The sequence below is a fragment of the Polistes canadensis genome, unplaced genomic scaffold, assembly GCF_001313835.1.
Source record: "Polistes canadensis isolate GaletaPanama2010 unplaced genomic scaffold, ASM131383v1 scaffold_155, whole genome shotgun sequence".
NCBI classification, from domain to species: Eukaryota; Metazoa; Arthropoda; class Insecta; order Hymenoptera; family Vespidae; genus Polistes; species Polistes canadensis.
The window spans coordinates 150,709-164,824 of NW_014569702.1; the positions used below are offsets into that span (position 1 = coordinate 150,709).

General features: G+C 44.2%; 1 protein-coding gene across 4 annotated transcripts in view; it reads right to left on the minus strand.

Annotated features, from left to right (window-relative positions):
* The window catches only part of LOC106788816 (ankyrin repeat domain-containing protein 50), a 35,727-nt gene that overhangs the window by 757 nt on the left and 20,854 nt on the right, over positions 1–14,116 (minus strand). For 2 of the 4 annotated variants that reach the window (XR_001381946.1, XM_014752413.1), the window contains exons 2-12: positions 4,775–6,499; positions 3,916–4,690; positions 3,653–3,826; positions 3,349–3,519; positions 2,968–3,279; positions 2,532–2,853; positions 2,197–2,443; positions 1,945–2,128; positions 1,653–1,869; positions 1,375–1,566; positions 1,053–1,306 (exon numbers count right to left, since the gene is read on the minus strand). Coding sequence is in view for 3 of the 4 variants with exons in the window: in XM_014752413.1 (XP_014607899.1) it covers positions 1,053–1,306; positions 1,375–1,566; positions 1,653–1,869; positions 1,945–2,128; positions 2,197–2,443; positions 2,532–2,853; positions 2,968–3,279; positions 3,349–3,519; positions 3,653–3,826; positions 3,916–4,690; positions 4,775–5,745 (3,819 nt within the window). In the remaining variant the exon portion in view is untranslated. Of the gene's footprint in view, positions 1–118; positions 297–377; positions 923–1,052; positions 1,307–1,374; positions 1,567–1,652; positions 1,870–1,944; positions 2,129–2,196; positions 2,444–2,531; positions 2,854–2,967; positions 3,280–3,348; positions 3,520–3,652; positions 3,827–3,915; positions 4,691–4,774; positions 6,500–14,116 lie in introns of all 4 variants that reach the window. The other 2 variants (XM_014752412.1, XM_014752411.1) reach the window with 2 other exon arrangements.

Here is a 14,116-nt window from a genome sequence, read left to right on the forward strand (position 1 = left end):
CATTGATATTTTCTTTTCTTTTATAATTAGTGTATCGTGTCATTTAATTCTGATACCACTTCCATTGAATGTTTATGAAGTGTTATGACTGGAGTGCAATATAAAGACTAATAAATACCTTTCCCTACAAAGGAGTTTCTTTACGAGCTTCTGCCTTCCATTGAAATCCGTTTACACGCGTAGTGATCGGTTTATTTCTATTCGTTGCATTTTCAATTCCATTTCTAACGCCTGCTACTAATCTCATGGCTGGATTGGAAACTAAACCGTTGCGCTTTGGCTTTATATTACTTATACTAGGAAGAAATGATATCAATGTAGAAGATATATATATATTTGGCGAGATCGAATAGAATGAATAGCAAGTGTTGGCTTACCTTCCAGGTGTATGTTCAGTCGTATGTTTAACGTTCCTACCGACGCCGGCTCCACTGTTTCCGAGTATAATTCTCATGTGAGTATCTCGAGTAAAATGTGTATCAGCACAAGTTTTTTTTTCCTCGATACTATTTTTCTTATCCTTTCCGCCGATATTTAAACCTAACATTTCGTTCGTTAACTCGAACGGTTTAGTTACGTCATTTTTATCGATAATTTCTGTTTTTATATTGATAGGCTCATAAATTGCAGGCGTATGATGATTGCATGCACCAATTTGAGATTTGTACGGTAGGTTTTGATTTGCTGTTAATAACGATACACCGAGTTGACTCTGTATTACGTTAGCCGCTATTTGTGCACTAGGTGGACTCGTGTTTGTGGGGGAGTAAGGTATAAGACTGTCGCTTAAGGGTGAGTGAGGTGGTGACGCATAAATCGGACTTTGTGGTTCACTTTTTAAGGGTGACAATAATTTGCTCAGTGGTCGACTCTTTGCTCCTCTTGAACATTGCTGAAGTTGCTGGGTGAAAGATAGTGGCGTCTAAAATTATAAACATAGGATCACATTTTTTTCGTGTATTCGTTTGTATTTTTATCATTTTGTTGGAAGTGGTATCAATATTGTGTTCTCCGTGTCCACCGATTGATACTTTTATTTATTCATTATTTACCTTAATCACTTGATTAGCCATAGAGTTTTGATTGAATTTTCCTTGATCGCTCTTAGTGCTTCCAGTCAAATTGCTGCTCGACTTGCTGTTGCTCGAATTATTGCCCAAAGAAACGCAGCTTCTTCTTTTGGTAGAATCTGGCGATTCCGCGGGGCTATATTGCGTTGAGAGAGGATTTAATATTGCCGAGGAAGGTTTCGTTTCGGCGGTCGAATTAGACGTTATGGAAGTAGCGCTGCTACTACCACCACCACCTAAAATGAAAAGTATTTTTATTTTGACAAAGTTACAAAGGTGCAAGAGATTATTCGTCCCAACAAACCTCCATTGATCGTAGGTTTCAAGCTTCGTTGGTTTGCAGCGTGTTCTTCGAGTAATCTTACTACCGTGTCATGACCGCTTTTAACTGCAACTTTGATCGCATTTCTACCACAGTGGTCCGAATGACTTGGGTCAGCACCATGATTCAAAAGAGCTCGAACGCAATGTTCGTGTCCTTCTTGTGCGGCAATACCTATGCGAGTGCATAAGAGTAATCGATGTTATTGTTTTCAAACGTTAAGCTATACACATCAAAAATAGATTGGACGTTCGGCGCACCTAAAGCCGTTGCACCTTGATTGCAAGTATGATCGGGCGTCGCCCCATGTTCCAATAGTAGTCTGACTATCGCAGCATGTCCCTGCCAAGCTGCAGAGTGAAGAGGCGTTCTATTTTCATTGTCACACGCGTTTACGCTTGCATTTCCTTTCGTCAACAATAATGCAACCATCTCTACGTGTCCTTGCCAGGCGCTTACATGCAAAGATGTTCTGCCCTATACGTTACGATATTTTTCACGTTGTTAATTTATCCTTGAGACGAAGATCCTTTATGGTTTAAAGAAACTTACTTCGGAATCTCTACCTTCGACATCAGCGGGTGCGTGTTCTAACAGAAATCGCGCCATCGCTAATCTATTTTCCAAGGCAAGAATGTACAAAGTACTCCTGCCATCGGCATCTTTGACGTTTACATCCGCTTTGTAGCCTAACAGTATTCTAACGGTGTCGTAATGTCCCTCTAGAGCCGCGAGTCTAAAAATAAAGACAAATATGGTGATTAAGATTTATCTAATTATATAATAGTATAACAAGAAACATACCTTAATGCAGTTTTTCCATCGTGAGCGTGTTGATCGATAGGTGCACCATGCTGCACCAAGAGTCTCTCCACCAAGGAAGCGTGTCCTTCTTGCGCGGCAAGCATTAGAGCACCTTTTCCATCGTTATCGGTTTCGTCGATCTTTGCTCCAGCCTCGAGCAATGCTTCGCAAACGTCTATGTGACCTTCGAAAGCTGCATAATGCAACGGTGTCCACCCAGAATTGTCTCTGTGTTGTTCGTCAAGGCCTTCGAAAGAATTTCCGATTGCTCGAGGTCAGGAAGATGTATAATCGATACGGTAATAAGAATCGAGATGGAAATAACAAAGACCTACCTCTGTCGAGTAATTGTTTGACAACATCCGTATCGCCTTGCGCGGCAGCAACGCTCAGTACAGTTCTACCTTCGTTGTCTATACTATCTACATAACATCCCCAGAATAATAACAGAGCAACAACAGATCCGTGACCCATGCTGGCTGCAGCCCAAAGAGGCGTTCTTCCCGTTGCATCGCAATGATCCACGTCTGCTTCGTATTCCAAGAGCAATTCGCACACGTCTCTGTGACCTTCGAAGGCAGCCACCAATAGCGGTGTCATGCCATCCTTGTCTTGATGATCTACCGCGGCTCCTCTTTCTAAAAGTATCGTAACGACCTGTGCCCGAGAGAGAGAGAGAGAGAGAGAGAGAGAGAGAGAGAGATAGAGAGTGCAACGTTCGAAGCAAGTCGTCTTCCAATTATTTCATATTAAACGAGAAAAGCTATCAACCTTGGCATAACCGTGGTTAGATGGAACGCATAAGGCCGCAACGCTCAGTGCCGTTCTACCATCGCTGTCCGCGTGATCGATTTTTGCCCTAAAGTCGAGAAGATGTTCCACTATCTCGCTATGACCCATGTAAGCTGCAGCGATCAAGGCGGTTCTACCTTCGTCGTCCGTTCTATTGACATCGGCACCATGCTGTAGCAAAGCTTTCACGATATCTTCGTGGCCGCCCCAGGCGGCAGCTCTCAGTGCTGTCCTTTGATCCCAGTCGGCGCAATCGACCATCGCACCATACTCCAAAAGCTGTTCTACCACCTTTGCGAAAATATGTCCTTATCGCTTGGTTCTATGCAAAGAGATCGTTCCGCGAGTATGTGTATGTACCTGAGTGTGTCCACCCCATGCGGCGGCTCTCAATGCAGTCCAACCATCGCAATCCGCATGGTCCGAGTTCGCGCCTGCAGCTAAAAGAACTCGTACAACGTCCGCGTAACCGTGTCTGGCAGCTAAATTCAATGGCGTCTGTCCGTGACGGTCCCTGCCTTCCAATTTTGCCTGGAATTCAAATATCGAGTAGCAAGACGTAGAAACGTAGGATCGAATGGTATAAAAGATAGATAGATAGATAGATAGATAGTTAGAGAGAGAGAGAGAGAGAGAGAGAGAGAGAGAGAGATAAAAGACTTACATGCGGGCAAGCTGCAAGAGCGAGTTCTAACAAGGACGCGTTGCCATCCGCAGCAAGCGTGTGCAATACGGTTCTACCGCAAGAGTCCGTTTGATTGATGTCACCGCTCTCGCCGAGTAACTCGGTTAATGGTTCACTCGGGGATTCGTCCATGGGGCTCGCGTCCTGCGAGACCTACGTAGCGAGATTTGATTTTCAACATTATTACGTTAAAGGAGAAGATTTGTACTTGTCGTCTATTCAAGGGGATCTCGTGTTGCTACCTGACTAGAAGAAACGGCGTCCTTACTGGCATCGTCCTCGACGATCTTTTCCGATAATTTGGCGCCCGCATCTATAAGAAGCCTCAAAAGTTTAACTTCTTGTCGTGGCCACAATATGCATTCGGAACTATCCAAGTAACATTCTTCGACGGGGGCAGCGGTACCTATCATCCAAAGCACTTGAAGGGTGTGAGCGTCTAGGGTACAATTGTTCGTCGTCGCGTTCGTTATCGCTCGCTGTAGGTGCTGTCCCAATACGCAAATCTCGTCCGGGTTAAGTTCGGGTCCGCGAAGAGAGTAGTAGCCCGCCAGCATGGCGTGGCCTTCAATGGCCGAGCAAAGATACTTTTGGGTACAATGTTTCACGTCTAACAACCATTCGGCGAAACTGTGATGAAAGAGCATCAAAGCACCGGCTCGGGATACCGATATGACTCTTCTCAAGAGATGCAAGCGACGATTGAAGTCTTCGACGGTGATGTTAACGCACGCTGTTCTTACACATTTGTAAAGTATCTCTTGCGTGATGGGCAATTTAGCGGCAAGAATGACGTTCAACAGAGGTTGCACCTTGGCGAACTGTTTCCTACTAAAGAGCCTTTGACACAACCAGAGATAAAGACCGTTTAACGTTCCCGGTATTTCTCGAACTTCTCTAAGAACGATAAAGTTCTCGGCTACACCGTCCAACACTTTTTCCAGGTACAAGAAGCAGCCGTTGCTTTTGATGTGTAGCTGATTCAGCATCTCCGCTGTATCGCGAGAGATGTGTTGCCTGAAGACACCGATAAAAATGATTCGTATGAGACGCAAATGAGGGCAACAGAGAAAAAAACAAAAAGCGACTAACTATACACACCTGCCGAAGGCGGCACCCACCCACCTGAGAGTATCCTCTTGATCCAGACGTTCGAGTATATACTGCTGGACGTCCCTGACCACTTGAGACTTTTTCAAATCGTCCAAACATATCTTACGAAATCCGGCAAACATACGCGAGATGGTCTTGCTATGACGTCGCGCTGTACATACTAGAAGTAACCACTGCGGAAAGAGGTGATGATGATTGGCAAGCAGTTCGGCGATGGTACGACTGACGTTATCGTTTTCTTTTCTAGAATCTCTGGTACCGGTTTGAGGAGGATTGAGCATTTGTCCCTCATCGATGGAATCAACCATGACGAAGAGGCAACTTTTGGGAGATTCTACCTCTAGAAGAGGAAATAGCAAGGCCTTCTTCAACGCGTCGTCCGGATCACGATCGAGGACGTCGGGTTCCAAAGCAGCCTGAATCTCTGGATCCGTTCTCAACTTTTCGGCGTAGGCCTCGGCTACGGCTTCTCTCGAGATTAAGCCTATGTTCGTAGGATTGGCCGCGTTCACCGCTGTCGTCGTCGTCGTCGTCGTAGTCGCGGTCGTCGTTGTTATCGTTGTAGGATTGGCCGCGTTCACCGTCGTCGTCGTCGTCGTCGTCGTCGTCGGCGGCGGAGAGTCCGGGGCGGCGCGACGAATGCCATCGGAACTGGCTTGAAGTAATTGAGCCACCAAAGATCTAACGAATTGGGCCGGTGAAAGAGACGCTTCGCTTCTAGCTTGACAAAAATGCCTCGCCAAGAGACGACGATTCAAAGCCCTTTGATGCCTCGCGTTCGAGCCGTTCGAGGGCCACGCGATCTCGGCACAGAAAGCCGTTTTTCCGCTTCCTGGACCGCCGAGAACCAACGTACCACAGGTCTTCGATGCGGGCCGTTGTTCCAAACAATGGGCCAGCTTCATGAACGCCCACTCGCGACAAAAGAATCGCTTTTTCTCTATCACTGGCGCCGCCATGTTTCCTTCTTCCTTTTTATCGCCTACGTTCTTTACGCGATTTTAGATCTTCCTAAGACTTTCTACGTTGGCTCCACTACGAACCTGCTGCGCGCGGACAAATTCTAATTACTACAAACAATTTCTATATCTTACAAGTATTTTCTATATACTTTTCCCACAGAGACATTACCTATTTTTCTCGTGCGAGGCGCGTTGTTTTTCTTTTCTATGACTTTCTCTCTCCCACGCGGTAGCTGCGCATTCACCGATCAACGAAATTAGATCCGACGTCATATTAATTCGATTCTTACCGCGTCCCCTTATTCCTTCAGCGTCGTTGTCAGCGAAAGGAAAACACTTTCTAAGGCCGTTTTATCATGCGTCAATTTGTCTATCTACCTTATGTATTTCTATACGTATAATAGGCTTATCCGTCCGTTTTATTTTCTTTCCAAATCCGATCGTTTCGAATCGAACACAGCGATAGCGATTCAACTATATATCTGTATATGCACCTTCTCTTCTATCTTCTTTGGCTCATGTTCGCTTTGAGAATTGGCGGATCAGGTCGAGGTTTTGCATTGGGCTGCTGGCCGCTTGAACCCTGACGACGATGACGACGACGACGACGACGACGACGGCGATGGCACGTAAGACGTTCGAGCCCCAGGGGGCTCTGAAGCTTCCTCGGACTCCATTCAGAGCTCTCATCGCCTCGTTCTGCCAGCTCGAGCTTGCCTTTTCTCTCGATGCATTCTCTATCTGAAAGTACCTGAATAAGAAATACAAATGTTACATTTTTATTCCTCCTTCGATCGCCAATGGTTCGCGGCTTTGTTCGAACATCAAATTTTCACGATCGAATCAGAGTTACGTCCCGTCGATCGGGCTGAAAATTCCCATCGGGGTCGTTGTCGCGACCCTTAACGCACCCTTGAGTAATCTCTATCCTTTCCAATCTCGTTAATTTATAGTATATGCTTTGGCTTATTTTTCGCTTACTTGTTATTACATAGCCCCGAGCGATTCGCATCATAACAAAATGACAACGCGAAAGGACCGCGAGACGATTACCGTAACTTTCAACTTGCTCGGATTTGTGTGCAAAGTTTCGGAGAACGATCGGAGTTTGGTTCTTCGAACGATGGCTATCGATCCTCGCGTATCGGGATAAATTTCCAAATTTATAACGATACCTACTCTCTTTGGAGTCGAGATATAACCTCTTCAAAGTTTTCTTTTAGACCGAAGAAAGCCGTCTATATGCAGTTATATCTGATATAAAAGAGGGTCGATAAACGAGATAGAGAGAGAGAGAGAGAGAGAAGGAAATCGTCAATGCGAAAAGAATGAGCGGCCAGCCAAGAGGAACGGGGAAGAGGAGCAGGATAACGAAGATATTCGCACGAATGCCGCAGCACCTTTTCACCTAATAAAAATGTATATAAAGCGGTGATTCTCTTCTACGGTAATTCCACGCTCTCGAGAACAAAGCGTATAATATACGCCGGCGTTGGTCTCGGTCGTGCTTTTGCATACATCGCGTGTCGCGTTCGAAATGAAAGAGAGAGAGAGAGAGTTACGTGTGCGTGCATATGAACGTGGGAGATAACACAGTGAAAGAGTCGCGTCCTCTCGTCAGTATATTTCCCTGATTTCTCTAATGACTTTAACGAAGCTCCGGGCTACGTCCTACGTTCGAGATTCCCAGTACTTCTCTCACTCCATAAGCTCAGCTCTCTTGTCTATGTTTGCACGTTTTAATTGGTGTAAATCTATCTCACGATGCACTCTCTTTAAAGTGCATTCCGAACAGTAACATAATGTTGAAAACGATTGTATACATATAGAAGAGAGACGTTGGGTGTTTGAACGAATGAAAATACAACGACGATCTCGTATAATACGTCTCTCTTGGCGTGATATTCAAATTATAATGACGAGAAGACGATCCTCGAGGAGACGTCATTCGTCATCGGATAATTATTCTCTGCGCCTGTAATTGAAACGATTCTCGTGGGACGTGCGCCGGATATCTTGGACGATCTAGAAAGATCTTTAGATCGCAGATTCTTCGCGCAAGAAAAAAAATGTATTTGCTTTATCTATAACGTGTTGCTAGAAATACGGTTTCTTTATCGTTCGAACTCATTTCTTTTTCATCTTCCTGTCACCAACAGGGAGATACGAAATAGTTATCTTTAACGAACGTAAACGTTACCTTTTGTTCTATACCAGAAACTATGGCCACAGAATTTCCCATGAATTTTCCCTATTGACAGGGCGTTATCGGAGATGCGACTGACGTTTCGCATTCGTGTCAAACGTTGAAAGATAAGCGGAGATTCGACGATGTTCGTTCGAGAGATACATAGATAGATAGATAGATAGATAGATAGATAGAAGAAGGGCGAATTTTGGACAAAGCGATGTAGCGCGACGATAGGCTTTAAATCGAAAGAAATCGATCGTATTTTGGTTTGCTGCATCGTTATCGTTCAACGCATAATTTACTTTCATTATTTCTCTATCTTATTGCTACTTACAATTAGAAAGGTTTCAATTAACGTTCAAACATCGTGTTTGGCTTTGACAAGGTCTTAGGAAGAAGTCCTTGTTAGATACGAAATCGATTTCGTATCATTTTTTTACTCGTTGCACGCACGAGCGCTAATTAACGATAGACTAAGATATCCGGTGATCTCGGGGAAAATAAAAAAAAAATGTACTTTGTCGTTAGCGCGCATACAAAGTTCTTATCGTACCATATTTGAAGCGATTGAGCAACGACCTTCTTCTAAACGAGTCGATGGGTCAGCCGTCCGTATATGTTCGCGATACGCCAAGTTTCAATGGAGAATTTCTTCTTAATTGGTAATACACGTAGACACGAGCGATCGTTCGATAAGAGATCCTTATTTTCCGATAGTTTTGTCTTTAGTATTTTATTATTTGGAAAATAAATATAGCTATATTGTCGAGATAATTATAGAATATGACGCTAAAGGGGAGAAACTTGAATACCGATTTACGTTCGTACGATCACTTGGCGTAGGTAGATTGCGTCACGAGAGCAGGTTTCGACGATTATATCGAAACGACCATTATCTTTGCAGGACACGTGTTCGTGACGCGAATTCGATCTTGATGCGTTTCGATCGATCCTACACACTCCAATAGCTTCGCGAGAAACCAAGTGCTGCGGTACGCATATATCCGAATTATATTCCACGGTATTCTCGTCGGTTGCGATCTTGTCAAATTGTCCAATTTTATTGAAAATAGATCTACCAGTAACGGCCAGGATGCGCTTCTTAGCTTAGAAGAATTTTCCTTCGAATGGAATTTTGATTGGTTCCCTCGCGATTCGAGACGGAAGTCAATGAAATCGACGACCGGAGCCGTAGCAAAGTATCGCGTGCATCCGCAATGCGGTCCCGGAATTTGGCAAGAAGAGAATCCACGTTCGACCGATTGAACTCGAGCCCACTCACTTTTCTTTTTTCCCTCCGTATTATTCGTTCGGCCTCTCTACTCACCCCCTACCATTTTCTGTTTTTTTTTCTTTCGTTTTATCTTTGTTCTCTCTTCGCATAATGTCATGGCAAGAGGAACGCGTAACGATCGTTAGGTAGGTGAGGCCTACTTTGCGTCGACGGTGACTCAGTGTGTTCGTTTGTCCCGTCCTATACGAAGATGAATGTCAGGAGATAAGAGGGGTCCAGTTTTTCCAAGGATGCTTCAACGTCCGTTGAAAAGCTCCCAACCCGAGCTAAGGTTTAAACGCAGGAGACGCTTAGGCGCGGAATGCCACGATTAATTAATTACCTCGAAAGCGTCTAGAGGCGTGACTCATTTCGTTTGACTCAGTCAATGAAACTCTTGTGAAATAATACATTCCTTTCGTAAAGTCGAATCTTCGTCTACCATCTCTCCATTTGCTTTTAGAAAACAAATGGAAAAAAAGAATATTAAGCCTTATGTACTCCCGCCGCCGCCGCGCCATCCGATCTTACAGGAAACCTCGTAGAAGGCTCGTAGATTTAACTTTAAAGTCCTCTAACGTCTCGTTATCTTCACCTTTCTTTCGCATAATATCGTAATTCTCTGGAGACATCTAAGAGTTGCTACTCGAAAAATCTTACTCTCTCGCAAAGCGAACGCGGCGTGTCAGCTCGCGAAAGATATATATTACGAAAACGAATTCAAGCCTGCGAGAGAGTTTATTGGTTTAATATTAAAGTTTCCTCTTTTATCTTGCTCTCACGTCTGAGGGGATATCAAGGGGGGGACACCAATCCTACTTTTTCAACTTCTTTTGGGAGGATACCACCGAACATTTTCCAGCGAGGCGAAAAGTGAAAGGTATTTTTACTAAACATACCTCCGGTAAAATGTCACATATTTAACCGACAGAAATGAATTAAAAATATTAACGTATACGTTTGACGCATAGGAATGTACGGTGTGTCTTAACGATGTTTTAATCCTTTGAGGAAGGCTGAAAACTTCCGAGTCCAGTATGCAGGGGCAAAGGGTTAATATGTACGTACACGAAGCGGACACAGGGTAAGTGTGCATTAACAATCAAATAATTCTATAAAGTTAGCAGCATATAACATTTAATTTTCTTCAGAGCTTTGTGGAAAAATTGTCATTCTTATGCGCTTACAAATATTTACCGTACATTTGCTAATACGAGTTAATCAAGTTCCCGAGCATAATCGATACACGGAGTAGCTTATTTCCTGCATCTCTGAGATAGCCAGCCGATTAGCGAGAGAGCGCTCGTTTTATTCGCAATACTTGGCAAGTTTCCGAGCTAACGCCCTTGGCCGTTCTCGAATAGTACGCGGTGTTTTGCGCGGTGTTCTACGCGCGTTTGCATTAAATTAAAGTTAACGGTTAAAGTAAGGAAGATGCAACTCGGACGCAATTAAAAGATTTTCCAAGGCACCTCTTAGGTACGTCCAAGTTGAAAAGGGTAAAAGGGTAAGAAATAAAAAGCGATATCCTAGGGTACTAAAACGAATTGCATCTTGGTGGCAATTTGGTTGGCAGGACTTGCCCGGCTATCGGATCTAACTTGGATTTACGCTTTTGGCTTCCCAAAGGCTTATCCCGACTCGTTCGAAGATTTACTTGGAAATTACTTTGCCCGTCCGTATCTACGGGAAAGATAGAGATCAAGGGAAAGAAGCGTGAAGGAAGAGAGGCGTGGTCGGAAGTTTATGAAAAGGACGGCAAGAAGAGAGTCGAAAAAGGTTTACAACGGCTTCGCCGAGAATTCCTTTCGAGGAGGAAATCTTCTCCAAAGAAAAGAAAAAATGGAAGAATTAATAAGAAAAGAAAAAGAATTCGAGTAGGTTTGTCAATTTTTCGAGTCTACGCAAATCTCCTTGGCACGGATTATGGTCTACCTTTCCTTCTTTCTTCCTATTTTTCTTTCGCATTGCCGAACGAGGGCCATTAGTAAAATGAAAGAGAGAGAGAGAGAGAGAGAGAGAGAGAGAGAAAGAGGTTGACTTTGAAAAACGCATTGAAGATCGCGAAGGATGACGAAACAAGACGAGAAAAGTTTGAATCGTTAGGAGACATTAGATGCCGTTGCACTTGACTGCATTCCAAATTCAGCCGATATGGATGAGCGTCGCGACGACTGCATTTTCAAAGTTTTTCCAATATCGTGCGAATTTGCATCGAGCCTTGAAGAGAGGTTTATTTTGGAAAGATTGCCTCCTCGTTTTCTCGATCCAGGCTGCAATTAGCCGGTTAACTGGACCGTTTAATTGATTCGTCGGGTGATAATCTTTGCGCAGCCTACTCGTCTATGGCGTAGGACGCGCCAGTCTTACGGAAGCTCCTGCCAGAAGAGTTTAATCATTCTCTGCCTTAGCAGCCGTAACTTTGCGCAATTTTGCCGAGCGCTCGAGGCTCCGCGCGATATTAACTTAAGACGGACTTCCGCTTACCATTACGGAGATTAGTATCTTCCCCACCACTATTTCGGTAATTAATATTTACGCGACTTTCTCTATCTAATGTTAGCCCCTTTGCTACTGCCGTCATTTAAAAAAAAAAGGAAGACGATAAAATTGCTTGGCAACAATTCGCGAGGAACCCAAAGTTGGCCGGCAAAGCTTAGCTTTTGCCAGGCCCGTGGAATAATTCGTTCTTTCGACTAGCAACGGAAGGGATTTTCATTCGTGGGCGTCGGGTTTCGTTTCCTCGCAGCGTTGGCAAGTTTACGTTCAACGAGTCCAAGAGACTCCACCACTAACACACGTTGCTGGTTGCTCTCTTAAGAAAACTGCCGTCGAGGTACTCCGGGGCCACTCGACCGACTCAGTTTTTTCCAAGAGAGACATTTCCTTTTTCTCCTTCTCTTTACGAAAGAAAGAAAATCGTCGACACGTCCACGTGCCTATCGCTGTTTTATTAAAAGCCCGACTAGTTTCGTCAAACGTTTCAACGATAATAATTAGCTCTTCCAAACAAATATATATTTAGCACATATTTATTTTTCAAATGGTCTTCCTTCCTTTCCTTCTCGCGTTGGCAACGGCACGACACGCTCGGCCTCTCATTTCCGCATTTAACTTTGACGTTCGTTCAAATTAGCATCCCATTCTGTAGCGCTTCAACGCGACACAGAGTACCATCGGCAGAAGCGGGTAAACAACGCGCGCGCGTAAGTATGTACAAGCGGGTACTCTATAGATGGAATACGAGCCATGAATTACAAACGTTGCCCGTCCCGTGTTGTACTTTGCCACCCCGTCGAAAAACACGAGAGAGCTGCGCCAGGAAAAGTGCTCCCCCCCCTTCCTTCCCCTCTTTTATCTTCTATTCTCGATTCCCTTTTCATCCTTTCATTCGAACTGACCAACATCTTTTCAAACTTTCAACAATGATACTTTGTAGTTAAACAATATCGGAAAGATAGATTCTTACCAGGTGCGCGTTCTATTCAGCCTTCGATCCGAGTAAAAGGCAGTAAATATAGCGTCGTCGTATCGACCGCCATTAACTCGGAGATGCTTGTAGAAATTAGTATCACGCTCGGTTATAATTCTACAGCTGTTAAGCAAGCGCGTAGCCAAGTTGTGCGCATGTAAGCGCGTTCGATTACGGATTCTCGGTGTAGCTCGGTTTAAGATAGTAACTCGGCTCGAAAAATGCTCGATACGTGTACGACGAGCAAGTCGGCCGATTTTACTGCACAACACGAGAGATAAAAATAATTTCTTCGAGATTAGGTGCAAGGTCGAGGCTTTTTCCGAAGAGTATATAAACATCATTCGTCATTTCATACATATCGTAGATATTATTGAGCAGCGAAATCGAGTCTTATCGCGAGTTTTGTTCGCAAGGCCTTGTTTGTTCGCGGGCCCTTTCTAAAGAAAAAGAAAAGAGAAGAAAAAAAAAAAAAGAGAAAAATGGAGTAACGCGAGAGCGACCACAGCTTGATATGCCAACGCGTCCGGTTAATTTCCTCTCTCCGGAATGGAAGATCGAGGGTCGAGGCAATTTTATCGAGTAACGGTATTGTTCGCGGTCCACCCTTTATCACGAGTTTATTTCCTTTTTCGAGTGGCACCCTTCTCCTTGCGCCTTTTCCCAAGCGTATCTCGATTCGAATTAACGCAACGCACTCTCGGGTTTAATTGCCTTCGGAGAGGATTCGTTACCGACTCTTCTACCTTTCTTCTTTATCAACCTTCAAAATTGATCATGTACCGCGTTTGAAATTGCACCAATGAGCGGTAAAAAGGGGTTGACCTAAGCCGTGACCTCCGTACACGATTCCCCGCGCGTGTACGTAGAGCATAAATTAGGGAAGTAGCAGCTGCAGTTTACTCGGTCTCTACCTTTGTTAAATGAGAAAACTTACCTATGCAGGCAGTTTCGTGCAAATCCACCTATCCGACTGTCGAGAAACTCGAGTAATAAATTTTCGTATTCACGGCGTTGAAGAAAAATCGAGCCAGGCATACGACATATAATCCAACCAGGTGTGACGAACCGCAAAACCGCATCTCGAGGAAGCGGTACGATAAATTTTCGGTGCGTCGGTTTACCAAAGAGTCTCATGTTGACGAACGAACAAGGACCCACAAAGACGTCGCGCGTTTTTTCATGAGAACAAATTCAACGAGACTGGATTTCTAAAGAAAAATCAATGTCCCAGCATTTCCTTTGAGTGGAAAACGAATAGAATTGGAAAGAATTTTGGATTTCTAACGCGAGAGAAAAAAAGAAAAGTTACGTCATGTTTTAAGAAAACGAAAGGGAAAGCTTATTTGCAAATGCGTTCTCGTAGGAACAACAGCTGCAATCCGCGTTAACGCAATGAATTGACGCACGCGTCGAGGCTAATGCATCGTAA